This window comes from Larus michahellis, chromosome 9 (genome assembly GCF_964199755.1).
Source record: "Larus michahellis chromosome 9, bLarMic1.1, whole genome shotgun sequence".
NCBI lineage: Eukaryota > Metazoa > Chordata > Aves > Charadriiformes > Laridae > Larus > Larus michahellis.
This window is the reverse complement of record NC_133904.1, coordinates 14,077,504-14,096,401: the sequence shown is the minus strand read 5'-3', so window position 1 is coordinate 14,096,401 and position 18,898 is coordinate 14,077,504. Positions and strand designations below refer to the sequence as shown.

At 40.7% G+C, this 18,898-nt stretch overlaps 1 protein-coding gene across 8 annotated transcripts in view; it reads left to right on the top strand.

The window, feature by feature from the left end:
- Window positions 1-18,898, top strand: part of MYO5A (myosin VA) — a 105,181-nt gene that overhangs the window by 72,990 nt on the left and 13,293 nt on the right. For 2 of the 8 annotated variants that reach the window (XM_074599608.1, XM_074599610.1), the window contains exons 21-31: window positions 2,918-3,157; window positions 3,674-3,922; window positions 5,040-5,133; window positions 5,855-6,003; window positions 6,741-6,854; window positions 9,802-9,945; window positions 10,731-10,784; window positions 11,501-11,728; window positions 14,537-14,637; window positions 15,196-15,276; window positions 17,197-17,395. In XM_074599608.1, coding sequence (XP_074455709.1) covers window positions 2,918-3,157; window positions 3,674-3,922; window positions 5,040-5,133; window positions 5,855-6,003; window positions 6,741-6,854; window positions 9,802-9,945; window positions 10,731-10,784; window positions 11,501-11,728; window positions 14,537-14,637; window positions 15,196-15,276; window positions 17,197-17,395 — 1,653 coding nt within the window. Of the gene's footprint in view, window positions 1-2,917; window positions 3,158-3,673; window positions 3,923-5,039; window positions 5,134-5,854; window positions 6,004-6,740; window positions 6,855-9,798; window positions 9,946-10,730; window positions 10,785-11,500; window positions 11,729-14,536; window positions 14,638-15,195; window positions 15,277-17,196; window positions 17,396-18,898 lie in introns of all 8 variants that reach the window. The other 6 variants (XM_074599606.1, XM_074599609.1, XM_074599612.1 and 3 more) reach the window with 3 other exon arrangements.

Here is an 18,898-nt window from a genome sequence, read left to right as displayed (position 1 = left end):
TTTCTTTGACCTTCCTTTTCTGGCTGACATACCTGTAGAAGCCCTTCTTATTATTCTTTGTGTCCCTTGCCAAGTTCAGCTCCAGCTGTGCCTTGGCCTTCCTGACCCCATCCCTACACAACCAGGCAGCGTCCCTATATATTTCACTGAAAAGTTAGCTGAAAGAGTTCTGGTTTTTCTCCCAAGCAGGTAAATATTGAAGGCATATAACCAAAAACCAGCTTATATTCCACGTTTCTCTTTTATATTTGAAGTTTTTGTATATATTTCATATATATTAAAGTTGCCTAGACAGTTGTATCTGAATGTGTCTAAATTACAATGTTCTAACATATACTAACCAGAAAGGTTAAAAACGAGTAATCCCTGATAAGAATTTTTAAGTAGTAAGATCCCCGTGCTTGACTCGAAGGTAGTTACTTGCCTTTTTGTGGAATTCTCTGCATTTTCACTATTACAAGCTATATTTTCTGTTGGGAGATTGTGTAAGATATGTTTTTAACAGTGATCTGACAGAGGTGACATAGTGAGACAAGGGTCACAGCAATACGCAGACCAAAAGCCATCCTTAGGAAAATGGGGGATGATTCTGTATGCCTGGAAGTTCATCATGTGAGTGATACACACCTGTAGCAGAGCATTTTATAAACCTGTTATGTTCCCTCTTAATAAAGATGGCAGATTTCTGGAGGGGTCCCCGTAAGGGGTGGTGGGACTTGCCTGTCAAGGAGTATCCCCTTGAGCAGTGAATTGTTCACCGCAGTAAGACATGAAGTTCTGACAAGTGCACTGGCGGTGTGCTGTGCAGACAGTGTCCTCCTAAGGTGGAATTTTATTAAAGCTGAGATGCAGGGATGGCCAGAGAGAGAAGCACAGGCTCTGCTTGCCACGGGAAGGTAAACATGGTTCTTCTGAAGTTCATGATGATTGCGAATGAGTGAAACCGAAAGGTTGCCCTATGACAGCACGCTTGGGCTGAGCCGTGACTCTGTAAGTAATACATGGTACACGTGTTGTTCGTTAGGATTGTGAAAGGTCCCTGTTGTTGTTGTGAGGAGAGAGGGCATGTGTTGCAGTCACATGACTAATTCAAGGAATTTAAAATGGTTGAATCATCTATTTCACACATCCTGGGGAGAGCTTCTGCCTGAGACATTGCGACGCACTTCTCAGCTTGACAAGGAGTTTAGTTCCTCCACAGCTTTTACATAAGCTTTCCTGGGAAATACCTGGGGAATTAAGTAACTTTTCAGATACTCTCACCTTATGCTGGAGTCACCTGTTTCCTCACCGGATCGCATGGGGGTGAGAATTCACTGGCAGATGAGGACCGTCCCTGCGCGATGGAGGTATTTTATAGCACTTGTTGCTTTCAAACTTGAGGTGAACATGTTGTTGAAAGCTAGTTGTATCCGAGCTGTTCAGGCACCTAGGGGTGACCTGGAGGATATTCCAGGAAACATTTCAGGAGGAGGCAGGAGGCAAGAATTCTAATTGCACGACAGGCAGTCAGAAGGACTTTGGCTTTTGACCTTGCTGTACTTTTGAGAGCGCTGTTTCCTTACCTCGGTGTGCTATTTAACCAAGTACTGGTATTTCTCATTTTTATTTCAGAAATAAATGCTAAGGGAGAAAGCCTGTGTATCTTATAATCTTGCCTCTTTGCCAGTTAACTTTTAAAATTCATTGATCTGGGAATGGAACGCTTCTAAAACATTTCAGTTCATTTGCTAGGAAGTATGTAAGAAAATAAAATTATTGTTACCCTACTAGTTTGTCTTATCAGCTTCGTGGCAAATCAGTGTGAGAATGTGAACAGCATGTGATCTTTAAACCACCAAATCCAAGTAACATAAAATTTTAAAAAGTTTTGTTCTTTAGAATCAACTGTTTAATTTGCAGAAGCTTTATTAAGTGAACTCTTAAAGTTCTCAGAGTCCTGGAAGCCTTGTGGGTTTGGGCAGGCTCTCTGAGCATAGCTGTGGTCTGCTGGAATTCGGGTTCTCCAGACCTGGGGGACCTGTGGTTGAATCAGTGGGTGAAGGATCCAAAAACAAGTAGTAGCCTCTTCCTGCAGGAAGTCTCCAGCTAACACACTGGGGAAGGTTGCTGGCGTTCTTGACCGGTTTTCATTAAAAATTATTTTTAAAAAATTACTACAATATTTTTTTTTTTTTACGCATCTCAAAGCTGTGGTTGAACTTGAAATAAGTTGTAATTGTTACAACATAAAATTTCTGATTATAATAAACTGAGATTTTTCCGTGCTGGCAAGTCTAAGATATGTCCAAAAAGGTGCACGTACACGCCCCCACACCTCCCCAAACCAATAAACAAACGGAACACTGGCTGGAACTTGTAGGTTGGCCAACTAGACTATGGCTCCTGTTTTTAACAGCTGCTGCAATTTACTCTGGGTTCTAGTGTGATACAGCTGCATTGCGTATCAACTGTGGCAATTTTAAACTTCTTATTGGTGACTCCTGTGCGACATATGTCAATGATTCTGAGATGTTTCAAGATGCAGTAAAAAAAAAAAAAAAAGAAGGAGGATTGTATTTGTAATCCTGCCAACAGGTACCATATATTTTTGTAATTAGCTTGGATCTGACATCAACACAAAGGAATGCCTGGTTCTTCACTCTGCCTGCAGTTCTTTCTTTCCATGTTTTTCCTTCTGGTTCCCTTTCATTTTGTTGCCTGTCATCTCCCTTATTCCTGTCTTCTTTTCCTCTTCTTTTTTGTTTAAATTAATTCTGTATTCATTCCTTCTTAGTCTTCACCAGAAGTTTCTCTTTCCAGGCTGAGGTGTCTCTACGGGTACAGCACCTTTACCCTCTCATTATGGGGTCTGTTTAACTGAGCAGGTGTAGTTTGCCACTCTAATACCCCTTGTGGTGTTTTTTCTTAACTGTAGATGCTTCGGGAGCACAAGTCTATTATTATTCAGAAACATGTAAGAGGCTGGCTGGCTCGAGTGCACTACCGTAGGACCTTGAAGGCAATTGTTTACTTGCAATGCTGTTACCGGCGCATGATGGCCAAGAGGGAGCTTAAGAAACTGAAGATAGAGGCCCGGTCTGTAGAACGCTACAAGAAGCTTCACATTGGCTTGGAGAACAAGATCATGCAGCTGCAGCGAAAAATTGACGAGCAGGTAAAAGCTCCCTGCCCTCAGGGAAAATACTTAGAAATCATGTATTACCTTTCTCGGTAGCACTGGGGTTATTCACGGAAACACGCGCTGAATTGTCATTGTAAGGTATCGGTTCTCTTTTCTGCTGAAGAACATTTGTAGAAGAGACGGGGAGACCACAGTAGAACTGGAACGGTAAAACATCCGTTTGTGTCTCTCAGCAACACTGAGAGAAAACATCTGCTCCCTTAATGTCAGGATTTCATTTGAAGCACGTCGGTTGCTCTGTTTAAGGGGAAGGTGAGGTGGTCATGTTTGATGTGTGTGATTTTAGTTTGGGATGTTAATGTGCAGGCTTAGAGACTGGACTGGTCTGTCACCTCATTAAGCAATTCTACAAAAATAGACTAAAACTTTTGGAAATGGGGAAGCTGCTCCTTTGCTCCCATATCTGGGTATATTCTGTAGGGAACTAGAAGGCTGCCTTAAATGAGAACTTCTCCAACAGCTGCTATGTCTGTGTTGTGTTTTGCAAAGAACAAAGAATACAAATCTCTGCTGGAGAAGCTGAGCAACCTGGAGGTCACGTACAGTACGGAGACAGAGAAGCTGCGGAGTGATGTAGAAAGGCTTCGGATGAGCGAGGAGGAGGCTAAGAATGCAACCAACCGTGTCCTCAGCCTCCAGGAGGAGATTGCCAAGCTCCGGAAGGAGCTGCACCAAACTCAGTCTGAGAAGAAGACCCTTGAGGAGTGGGCAGACAAATACAAACATGAGACCGAGCAGGCAAGTATGCAGTCTCAGATGCATGAGAAGATTTATAGGGGCCTGGTGTCCACTCAGGTTTTGCCCAGGCTTGACCGCTTCAGTTGTGTGGCTGATATTTTTACAGTATTTTTAAGCAGTGTTATAACTGTACAATCCTAAATAGGCTTGATACCTAAATAATTACACCTATGGTAGAAGAATATACTAAATCTATATATTGTGTGTAAATATATGTATTCAGTCTATTCAGATTTTGATATTGAAAGTATTTTCAAATCCAAATACTTAAGCTTCCTCAATTAGTCAGAGGTAGCACATTCATAAAAAGAAATCATTTTACCTACCTGGAGAGCGTAATCACGTGGGTATCAGAAACCTGTCCCATACGCAGTATTCCAAGGTACCCGCTTATATCCTACCTAATTTAAACAGCCTACCAAACACATGTATGCATGCACAGTCTAGTTCAACAGGTTTCGACTAACCCCTTATCTTTGCTTTAACCACAGACATATCAAACAGGTTGTTTCCTGTCAAGATTACTTGCTGGTGACGGTGCAGGTTTTGAATATTGGAAGGGCCATGCCATCGTTATGTGATGCTGCAGGGATACATTTCAAGATCAGATAAACATAAGGAAAAATATTAATTGATTACGGGAAAGGAATATGTAGTAACCATAATCAGAGATAAATGAGTAACTGGCAAACCTGGGCACTGTTAAAGTGGCCCAACTTTTGGGCAGAGGCAAGATGTTTGATTATGTTGTTACCCAATGCAATGGAATGTACAACAGAACTACCACATTTTTTCCTATTTTAGGAATACTTCTATTTTAAAGAATAGATTACATCTTTGGGACTTCACTGAAAAGTATTATGATACAGTGGAGTGGTTCAAGGCAGTTTTGGCCTCTGATGAGAAATGGAGTACAGAACATCCAGGGGAATCTGCAGTGGGAGATATTTAAATCACGTAATTTGGGAAATTAAGATGTCATAACCTAGTTCATTGATTTCATTCTCTGAGGCAAAGTTTAAATATTTGAACTCTTACAACAAGGATGTAGTTGCTGCTAGAGCTACTGATGAAAGACGAACTGCATTCTGAGACCAATATTTTATTATCTCTGTAGCTGGTATCGGAGCTGAAAGAGCAGAACACATTACTGAAAACAGAAAAGGAGGAGCTGAACCGCCGCATCCACGACCAGGCAAAGGAAATAACAGGTTGGCTCTGTTCTCTTCACTCAGGTTTTCTACTCCATGTTACCTTGTGAAGCAACACTTCGCTGCATAGATTGGGCTGATTTGCCTTAGTTTGCATTCCTTCTTAGTTTAATGGTTTCATTTCTTTGTTTTAAGAACTCGCATGCATCAGAACTATTTACTGTTTGAGTTTCCGTGAAGTGCTGAGGGTTTGGGGTCTTTTTGGTGAGGGTGACTGTTACAAAGCGTTTTACTTTTTAAAAGAAGGCTCTGATATTTAATTCAGTTAATCTACTGCAGCTCTTCTGGCTGGGGTCTGTGTAGTCACAGCAGCCAGAGGAGCGTAACTCTAGATGCGAAGGCTGTGATGGAGGCAGCTGCGATGAGGAGGGTCAGTGAGCTCGAGGCGTAAAGCATCTCACATTTTGCTTTTCACATAACGCAGCACTGGGCTGGTGCCCCTTCCTCTGCCCTCCTGGAATTACTAATGGAAGGTATCAGCAGAGTAACTAATTGACTGAGTGAACCCTTCTGTGGTTACCACAATAATGCTTTGGTCCATCATATATTTGGCTTAACGTTTGCCTACAGAAGCACAAACACCGCACACCACCTTCAAACAGCAGGTTGTTTCACCATCCGCGTTCCTGGTGCAGACACATGCCTGTACCTCCAGGATGGATGCGCTGCATGGTAGGTAGAACTTGGAGTTCTCACTTTGGATTCTTGTTCTCCACGGCAGAGACGATGGAGAAGAAGCTGGTGGAGGAAACAAAACAGCTAGAGCTAGATCTGAATGATGAGCGGTTACGGTACCAGAACCTGCTGAATGAGTTCAGCCGATTAGAGGAGCGGTATGATGATCTCAAGGATGAAATGAACTTAATGGTGGTAAGTGGCTAAACTTCTGAGAAGTCAAAAGCTGTTCACAAAGGTGTTTAGGCAGAATCTAGTGGTATAAGTTAGTGACTGACTCTGCTGTCAATTGTGTGGTGGTGACCTGTAGCTGCAAAGAGAATTTGTCCTTGTAAATACTGGTAAATTAGATTAGCTCAGCCAAAACAAATACATTTAAAATTTGTGGTTGATTTATTTTAAATTTTATTTTTATTTTCACGTTTGTGAAGAAGGCTAAATTTCTGCTGTGACTTTGCCAGTGGTATTGCACGTGCCATCCGCTTTATTTTGCCCTGAAGTTATTCACATCTGCTGGGGTTGTTCGTACTACATTCATCCAGTGTTAAATTTCTAGTAGTTCTAGGAATACTTTATGTGGCAGGAAGAAAAAAATATTCCTCAAGACAATGTCTGGGAAGTTAGAGAAATGCTGCCTGTGCTTCCTGTAAACAGAGCTTTTCTTTCCCACAAAATGCGTCTTTGTTGCTTGATTCTGCTTTCTGCAGCAATACTTGATGGAGTAGGATCTGACCTGTCTCCATAGGTTTGATTGTGAACTACATCTCATGGGCTTTAGGTGGTATGAGAGAACCAGAATGAAAAACCTTTTTCTTATGAATTTTGGTAGCTGTGAAATAACACCAAATATTACAAGCTAAATTATAGGTTGTGAAGAGACAATCACAGGGAAAACCATATAGAGTTATTGATTTGTTTCATTTGCACTCCAGAACATCCCCAAGCCTGGACACAAAAGAACGGATTCGACTCACAGTAGCAATGAATCTGAATATACCTTTAGCTCTGAGATCACAGAAGCAGAAGACTTACCAGTGAGGATGGAGGTAATGTTAAAAAAAAACCCACAACTTTTTATTGATCAGTGGTTGAACTTATTACTATCTCTTTTTTCCTGTGTGCTTGTGAACACCCTATCCTTATATAGAGGTATCTAATGCTTCATTTCCATTTCCTTTTTGAAAACAGTTCGTTCTCTGGTTAGTTGTGGTCCTGTTTAAAAGGCTTTGTGGAAGTATGCTTTGAATTCTTCTGTATTACACTAAACACAGACTAAATACTTGGCCAACCAGTTGATTTGCATCTGCAGAACATTTGCTTGCCACTGTTTGTAAGCACAGTCACTTTTTCAGCACAAAGTGGGAATTCAGAAAACCAGTGAGACTTCCTGAGAATTCTCTATACCCTATGCTCAAGGATTAAAAGTGGCAGGGTGGCCAGCCACATTCTCAGTAGCTACATGGAATGAGTTCCCTGTTAAGGGTGAGAGCTTCTTGTTGATTCATTTTTCCTCTGTTTCAGAGAGACAAATAAAACTCCCGAGAATGTACTATCCCTTTGCATATGCAGTCATACAAATCTTAGGTGACCTGATTTGGGAGAGAACAAAACCAATTTTCTTTTCAGTAATGTTACTTTTCAGTTAAGTCTTTTCTAACTGCTGCACACTCTGAAATTAACGGTATGTTTTTCGGACAGTGTTGGTTTCTATCAGAGATAAGGCCTGATGTTTGTAATTAATACCAAGGAATGCTATGCGGAGAGGCTCTTGCTTATACTTATTGCTATAACAACCAAGGCCAGATAACTTTGTTATGTACCAAGTTGGAGGGTTGGAAGCAGAAAAGCCTAGAGGGGTCACAGCTGCAGGGAGGAGCGGACAGGACAGGTGACCCAAAACTGACCAACGGGGTATTCCATCCCATCTGCGTCGTGTCAGGATAAAAGCTGAGGGACCAAAGGGGTCAGCCCTTTTTTATTTCAATGGCCAGCACCCGAGGAGGACCCTGTCAGTTCTTCTGCCTTTGATCCCGATCTGTGTGTTCCTGGGTCCAGTTCCCGTCTGTCACTGAGTCCAGTCCCAGTGCTGGCCAGTGATGTGATCATCATCCTGGGAGCTTGATACTGGTTTTGTATATATTTGTATATATTTCATTATTTTTTTATTATTATCTTTTCTTTGTATTGTTATTATTTCATTACAGCTGTTTTAGGGTTTTTTTTCAGCCCATAGTCTCTGTCCCTTATTCTCTCTCCCTTCCCCTTCTGATCCCTTCTGGGAAGGCAGCGGGGTTAGTAGAAAACATCTGTTGTTCATTTAGTGGCCAGCCCAGCCTAAACCTTGACATTAGGATATTTAAAATTTCCTGAAAGATGACTCTCTTGATTCAGCTAATGAATAATTTGTGGTGCAACTCCAAGCCATTCTTAGTATTTTCCAAGAAAACTCCCCCTCTTGTCCCCTCCCAAAGGAGTGCGACTGCTAGCACAGCAGAGAGCCCGCAGGCTGGTGGTCTGACTGTCCTTGGCAGCTTGCAGATGCAGAGCTTTTTCTGTGCCTTCTAGAGATCTTCTGAACTGTGAGCCATCGCACAGCTCACTCCCTTTGCCCTCTGTCTAGCTTAGGTATCTCCACAGTTGCTTTTTACAAGCTGTCGTTACTGTTTTTGAAAGCCTCCCCGGAAAATTACTTTCTACTATGGATGCAAATAGCCTGAAACATTGATGCTGACACGGATTCTATGTGGACTCTTTCATAATTTGCCTTCCCACTTACGTTTTTCACCTTGTGTAATTGTTTCAGAAGGATGCTCCTACCTTCATGGATAATTTGGAAAATCACGGAGTGCAACTCCATGTGATTGGATTTCCCATACAAGCCAAAATGTCATCTTTTCCTTTGGCTAATAGACTGGCTAAGCTGCTGTTCTAGGCCAGTTTTGGTTTTTAGAATATAAATTAAAAAAAAATTAACCCTCACAAGAGTGTGGGAATAAATGCAGCACTGGAAAGATTAAATCTGTATTTGCTTAACCCCGTATGATTTCCAACTCCAGTTTGGCTCTAAACTAACAATAGAGATTAATGATACAAAACCACATTAAAAAATAGGGTCCATCTCAATACAAACCAGTAAAGCCAGAAAACTCGAAGTCTGTTTTCTTTTTCCTGAGCTGTTGGTGTGGTTTATGACTCTTCCCCTCAACAGTAAAAGGAGATGAAGTGGAAATGGCTGTGCTTGCTTGTCTGCTACAGCCATTAATATTAATTTTCTAGCTCCTTTCCTAAGCTTCAAAATTTTATGGTGCACTTCATAGTAAATGCTTTGATCTTCTTGCTACATAAAGTACAAAATGGCTGATGGACAATTTCTGATGCACCTTCAGATGAGAAATGCTGGTCCTTGCCCAGAAAACAGTGAGAAAGCTAGTGGATTAGACCCAGAACAGGGTGTATAATTAGAATAATAAAAGGAAAAAGGCATAAAATATATCTTCTGGTACGTATTTATGTCACATCTCACTAAATTAACCTGTAAATCTACAGTCAGCAAAGAGATTTCTCTGTAGCTGAAGAACTTACTGCAGAAATAATTTAAAACTAAAAAAAAAAAAAGAAAAAAAAAAAGCCTGTGTTTACAGTTGTTTCCAGATGAGTCTAACCATAGACTTCTTTTTTCTCCTTTCCCCCTCTGAACCTGTAAGAATAAAAGGTATGCTTAATTATAGACCTGCTGTCTGCTAGGTAGTCTCTAGTGCTTTCTTTTGCTAGGCTTTAGGCTTAGATACATTTTATACCAGTAGATCCTTTTTTAAAATAGCATTTGACAGCTGATGAAGTATTTTAGATGCCAGTAGTCAGCTCTCAGACTCAAGTAACACTTCTGTGTGCCTCTCTTCCCCCAGCCTGTTTCCCATCTATACTCACAGTAGTGCTTCCTTGTGATGTGGAAGAGGAATACTTCTTGACGTCCTTCTGTTCTTTCTAAAGCAGGAGCCAAGTGAGAAAAAGGCACCATTGGATATGTCTCTGTTCCTCAAGCTGCAGAAACGGGTTACAGAGCTGGAGCAAGAAAAGCAATCCCTGCAGGATGAACTGGACAGAAAGGAAGAACAGGCTCTGCGTGCTAAAGCTAAGGTGGACTCCTTCTTCCTGATCAAATGCTGATGCCACATTATCGCTTCCTGGGAAATAGTAGCTGTGTGAATGCTGACTGCCTTTTACTAAATCCTTGTCTTCCTCTTGTACTTGCTTGATTTTACGACAAGTTTTATGCCTGGTGCTTAATACCAGGGACTGGACATTAGTTTTCCAAGGTCCTTGAGATCTTCTGATGGAAGTTAACAGGAACAAAAGGTGCTTGGGACTTTGCTCAAAAAAGGAAAAAAAAAGGCTGTTTTTATCAAGGAATAGCAATAGAGAAATTCTACTTAAATGATGGGGCGAATGAGTAATTGTTCATTTTAGGCAGAATAAGAAGTGTTTCAACCAGGGTGCAGAGCCAAAGCACTGGGATTAGACATGTTTAGAAGATTTTATTTGAAATTCTCCTCTGATTTGGTCTCCTTAAGTATTTATGAAAATATGAAACCAATTTTGGCAATTGTTTCTTATTACTATTCCACCAGTGAATTTCTTGAGCATTCTGGCATTCATCCTGCTCTGTTTCGTTACCAGTGACAGTAGTGTCACTTGTGTGTGATTTTATTTATATTAAGCGATTATGTGTCATCAATTCATAAGTAAATGAAAGGAGACAATGCCAATACTCAAACTAAAGCACTCAGCAATACCAGAATGAGAATTTTCCAGTTTTATAAGAAAATTATTTCAGCTCCCTTTCCTTTTCCTGCCTCGACTAAATTAAAGAATAGAAAGGATTGGATTTTTTCTTTTTCACAGTTGTCTGTATTCTTTCATAGGAGGAAGAAAGGCCTCCAATAAGAGGTGCAGAGTTGGAGTATGAGTCGCTCAAGGTAATTCTAAAAAGGAAGTTTCTGTTATTTTCCAGTGGGAATATTGCCACCAATCATATGTGCTGGCATAGAAAATTACATCAGCCCTCCTGTTTCAGAATTTTAGCTGGAGAAACTACGACAAAAATTCCCCAGCAATCGTTTTATTGTAGCATTGTCCCTTTCGAGGTGTAGAATGTGTGGCTGGGGCTGCAGAACAAACAGATCCCCTAAAACAGGGGGAGTTCTCTGTTGAAACACTTAGTACAGCTTGCAAGTTAATTTGAGCAAAAATACAATGATAAATTAGACCTCTTTTCCAAACACATTATTTAAACAAATACATACCTTAGACCACTAAAACTAGAAGCATTTCCTAATATCACTGAACGATGCAGAATCTTCTTAGCCTGCTGACCGGTATTCATCGTGAACTTTATTTTTACTTGTTAAGGGAGAATAAGAGCAAAAAAAGATTGGTAATTTTTTTCCCATCGCATCTGTCTGATGCATGTATATACATTCTGATTTTGCACTTCAGACAAAAGGTTAGCTCTGTTAGCGAAACGCTCCCCGGCACTATTCACTGTAGTCAAGAGGCCAGGGATATGGGAGAGATTGATTGATTTGTTGCAGTTACTCATCGTTTTTACCATTTCTATCCATAGTTTTGTACCTGTGGTTTATAGGCACGTTGGAATGCTGCAGGGTGACGCAATTGTCCCTATTTCTTGCAGCGTCAAGAACTCGAATCTGAGAATAAAAAGCTGAAGAATGAGCTGAATGAGCTGCAGAAGGCCCTCACAGAAACGCGATCTCCGGAGGTGACTGCTCCTGGTGCCCCTGCGTACCGAGTCCTCCTGGATCAGCTGACATCAGTAAGCGAAGAGCTTGAAGTGCGCAAGGAGGAAGTCCTCATCCTGAGGTCCCAGCTCGTCAGCCAGAAAGAGGCTATTCAACCCAAGGTAAGCCAGAGGCAGCGGAGGCACGGGCCAGGAAAGTCACTCGGCATCGCTGACGAGCTGCATTTAATTTAACAGCGTGCTTGAAAAGGCAGAGTAAAACAGTCTAGGTTTGAAACTTTTGTCCAACTGTAATCCATTGATCCATCGTTAGCACACCAACCGCAGCAGTCCGAATTGGGAGATGCTATTCATAAACCAATTTTGGGTTTGTCTACCAGCAGTCATGTAAAGATACCACACTGATCACACCAGGCTGGCAGATACCGATGGTCTGGCCAGGATCTTCCCAGACTCCTTTAACAATGCAGAAATAATTCTCATTTGGAGCAGTATCATTTCTCTAGAGAGTATGTAGTTTGACTGGAAAACTTACAGTAGTTCTCAAGAATTCTTTTTAATTAATATTTCAGCAGGAGGTACAAGGAACAATTTCTTCTAGATCTATGCGGGGTCATAGATGATTGCAAATAAATAACATTTCATAAAGATGACCTGTGAAGACGTGTAAATTCCTTATTATTGCTTGATAGGTGCTATGTGGTTTTGTTGAGAGGAGCAGATTACAACCACTGAAATGCATATCTTGTGAAAAACTCTAATTGTGCTGAGATGCTTAGGGACGTAATAGCTTTGCAAATAAGAGTCACTCAACCTGAAAAGGTATCACGTAAATCCAGGAACTAGTCATTGCCATTGAACTGAGCTATCTGGTGTTTCATAACCACAGCAAGGAACGAACAGATAACGTCATCTTTCCTTTGCTACTGCAAAGTTATGTCTATATTTGTCCTAAATAAATTGAACGTCTGTGATGCGTGAAGGCATACCTGTCTTGTTTTAAATGACTAATTATAAAGAAAACAAAACTTGTTTTTCTGCAATATTTGGAACATCGTAAATAAATAGTTGCGTAGTAAACCCTTGAATAACTTATTCTCAGCAATGGTGGGATACAAGCGTTGTTTTTACAGCAGTTATGAGGGAAACACGAAGGTGACCTGTGGGATGGCTATCAGCCAGTTTGCAGATAGCTTCTGCTTGTTAGGTTGGACAGCTGCAGCACAGACAGATTTTATTTTTAATGATTTGTTTTTCTTCTTTCTTGCCTACCGATTTGATTGCCAGGAGGATAAGGTACACATTTTCTTCTACAGTTATAAACCAGAACTCTTAAATGCTAAAAAACCCCTCAATGATACTTGAGCTGTCATTTCTCTGCCTCTCATAAGTAACTTACGTGTATTTGAAGTTGTTCTTGCACTTTACTTTGCTGTTATTGGAGAACCTTTCTCATTATCCTATGTCCCCTGCACCCCCATCTTCCCACTCCATGCAAGGGGACAAGTTACTTCAAAACAAGCAGATTTAATAATTTTGAACTGTTGGTTTATGGTAACCTGAACATGAAAGGAAAGATTCAGAAATTGTTCTAGTCAGCTCAAGCAATGTGTCTTCCCCAGTGCGTTAGAGGAGTTGGAGCAGCACTGCGATTCAGGAATCAGATCTCTGTTAACTTACAAAATCCATAAATTTCACCAAAAAAAAGTCTGGTATGAAGAACTACCTTACTTTATAGTGTTTGTTATCCCCGTCATGCAACAAACATTCAGGACTCATGTTGAGATCCGTAAATAGTAGATAGGAATTGCTGAATGTTTGATGATTGAACACTTAGTATTTAGGAGTATGAAAAACTGAACGGACTCTTAATGGAGGCTGTTAATTCAAATATTACAACTACGGCAGGTAGGGTATTCTCGATAAGAGTAACTAGCGTTTCTTTCCGTCAGCACAAAAGGAATAGATATTTTCAGACTGATAAAGCTTGATAGATTGGCAGGCGAGATACAGCAGTCTTACTGTGTAATAAAATAATAGTGTAAAAATCACAAAGATCTCATAAGGACGTTGGGAATAATTCTTTGAGGGGCTTATATATTTTATTGGTTTTCATAATAGATAACACAAATCATACTAGGCATACAGACCTAAGTTCCAAAATTTATGTCCACAAAGTTGTTGTTGTAAATACTTTGCAAAATTTTACTCAGGATAATAGGATTTGATTGTTTTGGAAGTCAAAAAGAAAAGTCAGAATTCTGTCTCTTGTGTTCACTAGAGTCCTGTGGTTCCACTGTAATTACCTACAGCAGTGACTCAGATCAGACTGGACGAGGTGACTGTAAACATCTCTTAAGTATTTCAAGTTTTACTGAAGAAAAAGCAAAAGTGCCATAGCAGACATTCGAAACTGAAACAAAGTGGTGCAATGACATCTAACTTAAAAAATCTCAAGCCCTTGTAAATCATTTCCTCCTTTGCCCGAGTACTTAAAATACATGAAGTGGGGAATGAAGTTTATTGATGAGATCTGAAAGACTACATGCAATGCTGTGTTTAAGAAATATTAACAGAATTCAGCTTGAAAAATTATGCCTCTTCAGTTTCAGTATTAGCAGCTGTTCCTGGTAATTTGAAATATAATGCAAATTCATCATGTCATGAAATTTATTTTGTTCCTTTTACATGACGAACAAATGAAAAGAGAACAAAAAACAACAAAAAAGAAAAAATACATGTACCTGCTTATTAGACAGACTGATATTTGACCATGTTACATGCATTCGTTTTAAAAGATGCACCAAATGGACATAGAAATTAGGGAACAACCTCCTGCTCAGGTACCCACGCTCATTTTAATGTGGCTGCTCAAGGATTAGCATTTACGTGGGTACAGTGACAAAAACATGGATTCGAACAACAATTACATTGTTAAATTTATCCTGGCAATCATTCTTCTTTTTCCAGAATACCATGACAGATGCTACAATCCTCTTGGAGGATGTACAAAAGATGAAAGACAAAGGAGAAATAGCGCAGGCGTATATTGGACTGAAGGAAACAAACAGGTACCAGCTCTCTTTCTTTAATATACGGTCAGTTGGGGTCTCCTGTGACACACTGCGTATATCCTACTCAGTAAGCTGCCGCCATATAAGTCTAGATACTTGGAGAACACTTCTAGCTGGGATTAGAATTTGATTTGATTAGTAATATTGCTGTATGCAATATTTTAAGGGATTAGGAAACAATGGGGAAATGCAAAATCCAGTTTTCTGGATTTATGTCTTCTTAGCCTTTAATTGCTACATTGCTCAAACTGGGTGCCATTCCCCATGCTGGTTTTTTACCTTTTGTTCAGTACTTGTCACAATAGTCTGTCATAATACACTTATTGCAACAGCATGAAATGCTGTAACCAGTTGGGCTAGCACGGAGAACTGAATTTCGTCATTAAGAAGAAATACGTATAAACAAGAGAAGTAATTTGCTGAGTTGTTTTCGAGCATTGCTTGTTTCTCTTGTATAGTAACTTTCATTTAGTGTGTAATGTCCTTAACATGTCATCTCATCACCATCACGTATCTCTCTTGTATTTTTTTTTTTTTAAACAATTTTCTTGAAAGGCAATCTCCCCAGGACTATCATATGCTGAATGAGGACGGAGAACTTTGGCTGGTTTATGAAGGGTTAAAACAAGCCAACAGGTTACCAGACTTCTCAGAATGGTTTTTTTCTTCATTTGCATCTTCTTTTCTAGCTAACTGTGCCCCTTGCTATGGGTTTGCTTTATCTACAGTATTTCTATGGCTTTAACAGTTAGAAAAGAATTCATCACAGATTACACAAATTTGAGTTTGCTCAAACTTAGTCCCCAAACCTTTCTACTTGTCAAGTTTTATCATTTAAAAACTTAGGATGGCAGCAACAGCTAATACATAATTCATAAGAATTGCACAAAAATAGACAGTAAAATCCAGAAGCTCCACAACTGGAAAAGATTTGTAGCTGTGTACTATTTGTCCGCCTCTACGTTGAATATCAAAATGAATGTCCCTTACAGTTTCTCAGCCTGAAAAGGGGAGATCTGTAATTATAAAACTATTGTTTGAATAGCTTCAGAGTACTCTTAACTCTCAAATAGTTATGGGTCTTACTCTCCTTGTTGCGACTCAAGTTCAGTAAATTGAACGTTCTTCTCTGGCGTCTCTCCGTGCCAGATTCAAACTGTAAGACACAAAATAACCAACAAACAGAAGTAATCCCGAGTTCATCGTGGCGCTGTTCAAGCCCCAGCGCAATCCCTGCACTCTCTGCAAAGACCGCTGGCTGGTCATGTAGTGGGCGACATTCACCTGGTTAGGAAATGCTGTTCTGACTCCCTGTGTGCATCTTGAGCCTGTACTCATACGTGTGTCCCAGGCTTCCGAAATGGTTTCTAGTCCTGCACTGGCAACTAATTCAATAGATGGGGAGTGCTCATCTTCTTCAGTGTACACGTTTGGTAGCGGTAGCTACAGAAGGAGGTATTTTGCAATGAATGCTACTAACTCAAGTCTTTCCTTTTCTTGTGCTAACAAGTTCTACACCTAACGTTGTTTTGTAAGCCTGCAAACATCTAACTGAGAGCAAGTGTCCGGCACTGCAGGATGCGAGAGTGTTTGCTCTGCACCTCTTGTTTCTTGTCCTAGCCCTGTAGAGACAAGAAGCTTTATATTAAATGGCAGAGAAATGCAGGTGAATGACTGTTTGCCCTTGCGTGCTTGATCAGTCTGGTTACTAATAAATGTGCCTGCCTTATGCATATTTAAACCCTGAAAGATTGTCTAATTGAACACCAGTAGTCACTAGTCATGTCATTTCCTGTGTGTGTCCGTACGGAAGGGTGAGTCAGGGCACTTGGAGAGTACCTTGCGAGCAGGAGTAGATCCCCACAGCGCTGCTCGGAAGGAGCCTGGTACATGGTATCCCCATCTCACATGAGAAGAATTTGAGACACGATGTGCTCCAGGGGAAAGAGCGAGTCAGTGGTGAGGATAAAATACTGCTCCCGGATCCCAGGCCTGAGTTTGGTTCTGTGGTTAAGCTTTCCTGCACTAATGACAACCCTCTGCAAAACGTTGGTTCTAATATAAAAATGAAGATTATTTATGTGCATTTGCAATTAAATGGTTTCTGACTGAACAGAGTTAATTATAAAAAGAGTTTCCTGTGTTAATATTGCGGGGTCCTAGCTTAAGCGAGCAAAGTTCGCTTACGGTTCATCTTACACAGCTTGTTTGATTTGGTTACAAGGTAAAAACCTCTTTAATGCCCCTTTAAGAGCAGTGGCAACCTGTGAAGACTTAGCAATACATTTATTGCCACGTGTTCTCAGTGTGTGTTCAATCACAAAGGAAATGCAAAGCAGTGTCACAATTAGTTTCTCTCCACTTTTTGATCATGCAAGTTTAATTTAATTAGAAGGCATACTGAAGGGTTTAAAGAGTACTCTGCCTTTTTCATTTTCCTTTGCAAGCCATGGCTAATTGTTCCTGAGCAGCAGCTAAAGCTTTACACTCCCTCTGAGAATTGGGGATGTAAGTTTCTAAGTGTGTGTTCACACAACTGTTGCTCAACTTCTTCAGGCTGCTGGAGTCTCAGCTTCAGTCGCAGAAGAAGAGCCACGAGAACGAACTGGAATCGCTGCGAGGTGAGATCCAAGGTCTGAAGGAAGAAAACAACCGCCAGCAGCAGCTCCTGGCGCAGAACCTGCAGCTGCCTCCAGAGGCCCGCATTGAAGCCAGTCTACAGCATGAGATCACCCGGCTGACTAACGAGAACTTGGTAAGGGAAATGATGCTGCAGGAGCAGGCACGGGCACCTGCACGCTTGCTGCGCCTGTAAGGTCTTAGCACTTTTCAGATGGCAACCTCCTGCCAAAAATGGCATCAGTGCTGTGTTTTCCTTGTAGGTAAGCTAATGGGAGAGAGAGAGTTATGATTGCTGATGAAGTAATAATGTTTCAGGGGATTTGTTGGAAGTTTGTGGCATCCAGAAAGCCCGTGGATCCCAGCTTTCAACTGATGAGTTTAATCATTGCTCAATAGGATGATTGGTATCCAAGGAACTCATAAAAAAATACTAGTGCCAAGTAGTGGTGTTTCCTCTATAATATGTCTGTTTATTTTGTTGAAAAACTCTGGTGTAGTTCTTCAGGTATTTAATGTCACTTCTCTTCCCATTTCCCTCCTCCCTGCCTGAAGCTACACAGATAATCCACTGTGTTATGAGCTCTGGCTATTCAGTAGGTTTTGAAGAAAGAAATAGTTCCAGAAAAAGAAACTTGATTAGAAGTCATTTAGCTAATCATTGGTATTCCTTGTTTACGGCACAACGTTTTTGTATGAAGGAAAGATGGGTGAAACTCCTTACCTTTCCCCACAAAGGATTATGTTCATCATGTGCAGGCTAGTTCATTTCTGGGGAAATTTTCCAGAGAGGCCCGTGTTGGAATATCGTTGGCTTATCACTGTTTATTGGTAAAGGGAACCATGCTACTTCAGGAAGGAGAATCTTCGCTCTGAGTGTCATTGCTTCCTCCAAACAAGTCAAGGTGTAGTCTTTCCTGCTTTAGTTTGTTGCAGAAGTTACCATTGTCGGGCTCTTGTCTTGGTACCAAAGGTTTTCAGGAAAGCATCAGATAATTCAGTGAACAGACGCTGGAAAACTGATTGAAAATATGTTATAAATTTGCCTCAGCAGCAGCTGTCTCCCACTGGCAAAGGCAAAGGGTGAACATTTCCATCTCTGACAGCTCCCTCCTGCTGCTTAGTCATATGTTATGATTTTTAGCCATTTTTTCCCCCAAGAGACCTACTCATCACATTCTGTGTTCCCAAGACAACACACAGTCATGTAATTACATCCCAGAGGAGTTCTCTTTATTTTCAAATACAATGAATGTAATTTTACTTGTTAAATACAGACTCATTCCTTAGTATTTCACTTCTGATGTTTGAGTATTGCAGGTCCACTCCAAGTCAGATACGTGCTTCTTTTCCACTCCTAGCCCTAGTGGGGAAACAATTCACAGGCTTTCCAGATGTGATATTAGAATTGCAGTATTCACTGCAATCCCACCTTGATTAGCATAAGAAAATGTCCTGTCCAGGTTCTCACAAAGCTTATATGCCAGACTTTCACAGTATTAGTCTGCCCGTTTTTAAAAGATCTGACTGTTCTGCAGCTCATCTCCAGCAGCTTCTGTCTGGGAGAGGCTGGCGTGAACACCACAACTAAGGACCAGACTACCTAAAAATTAGAGAATCTTGATCTTGTTTTAATCTG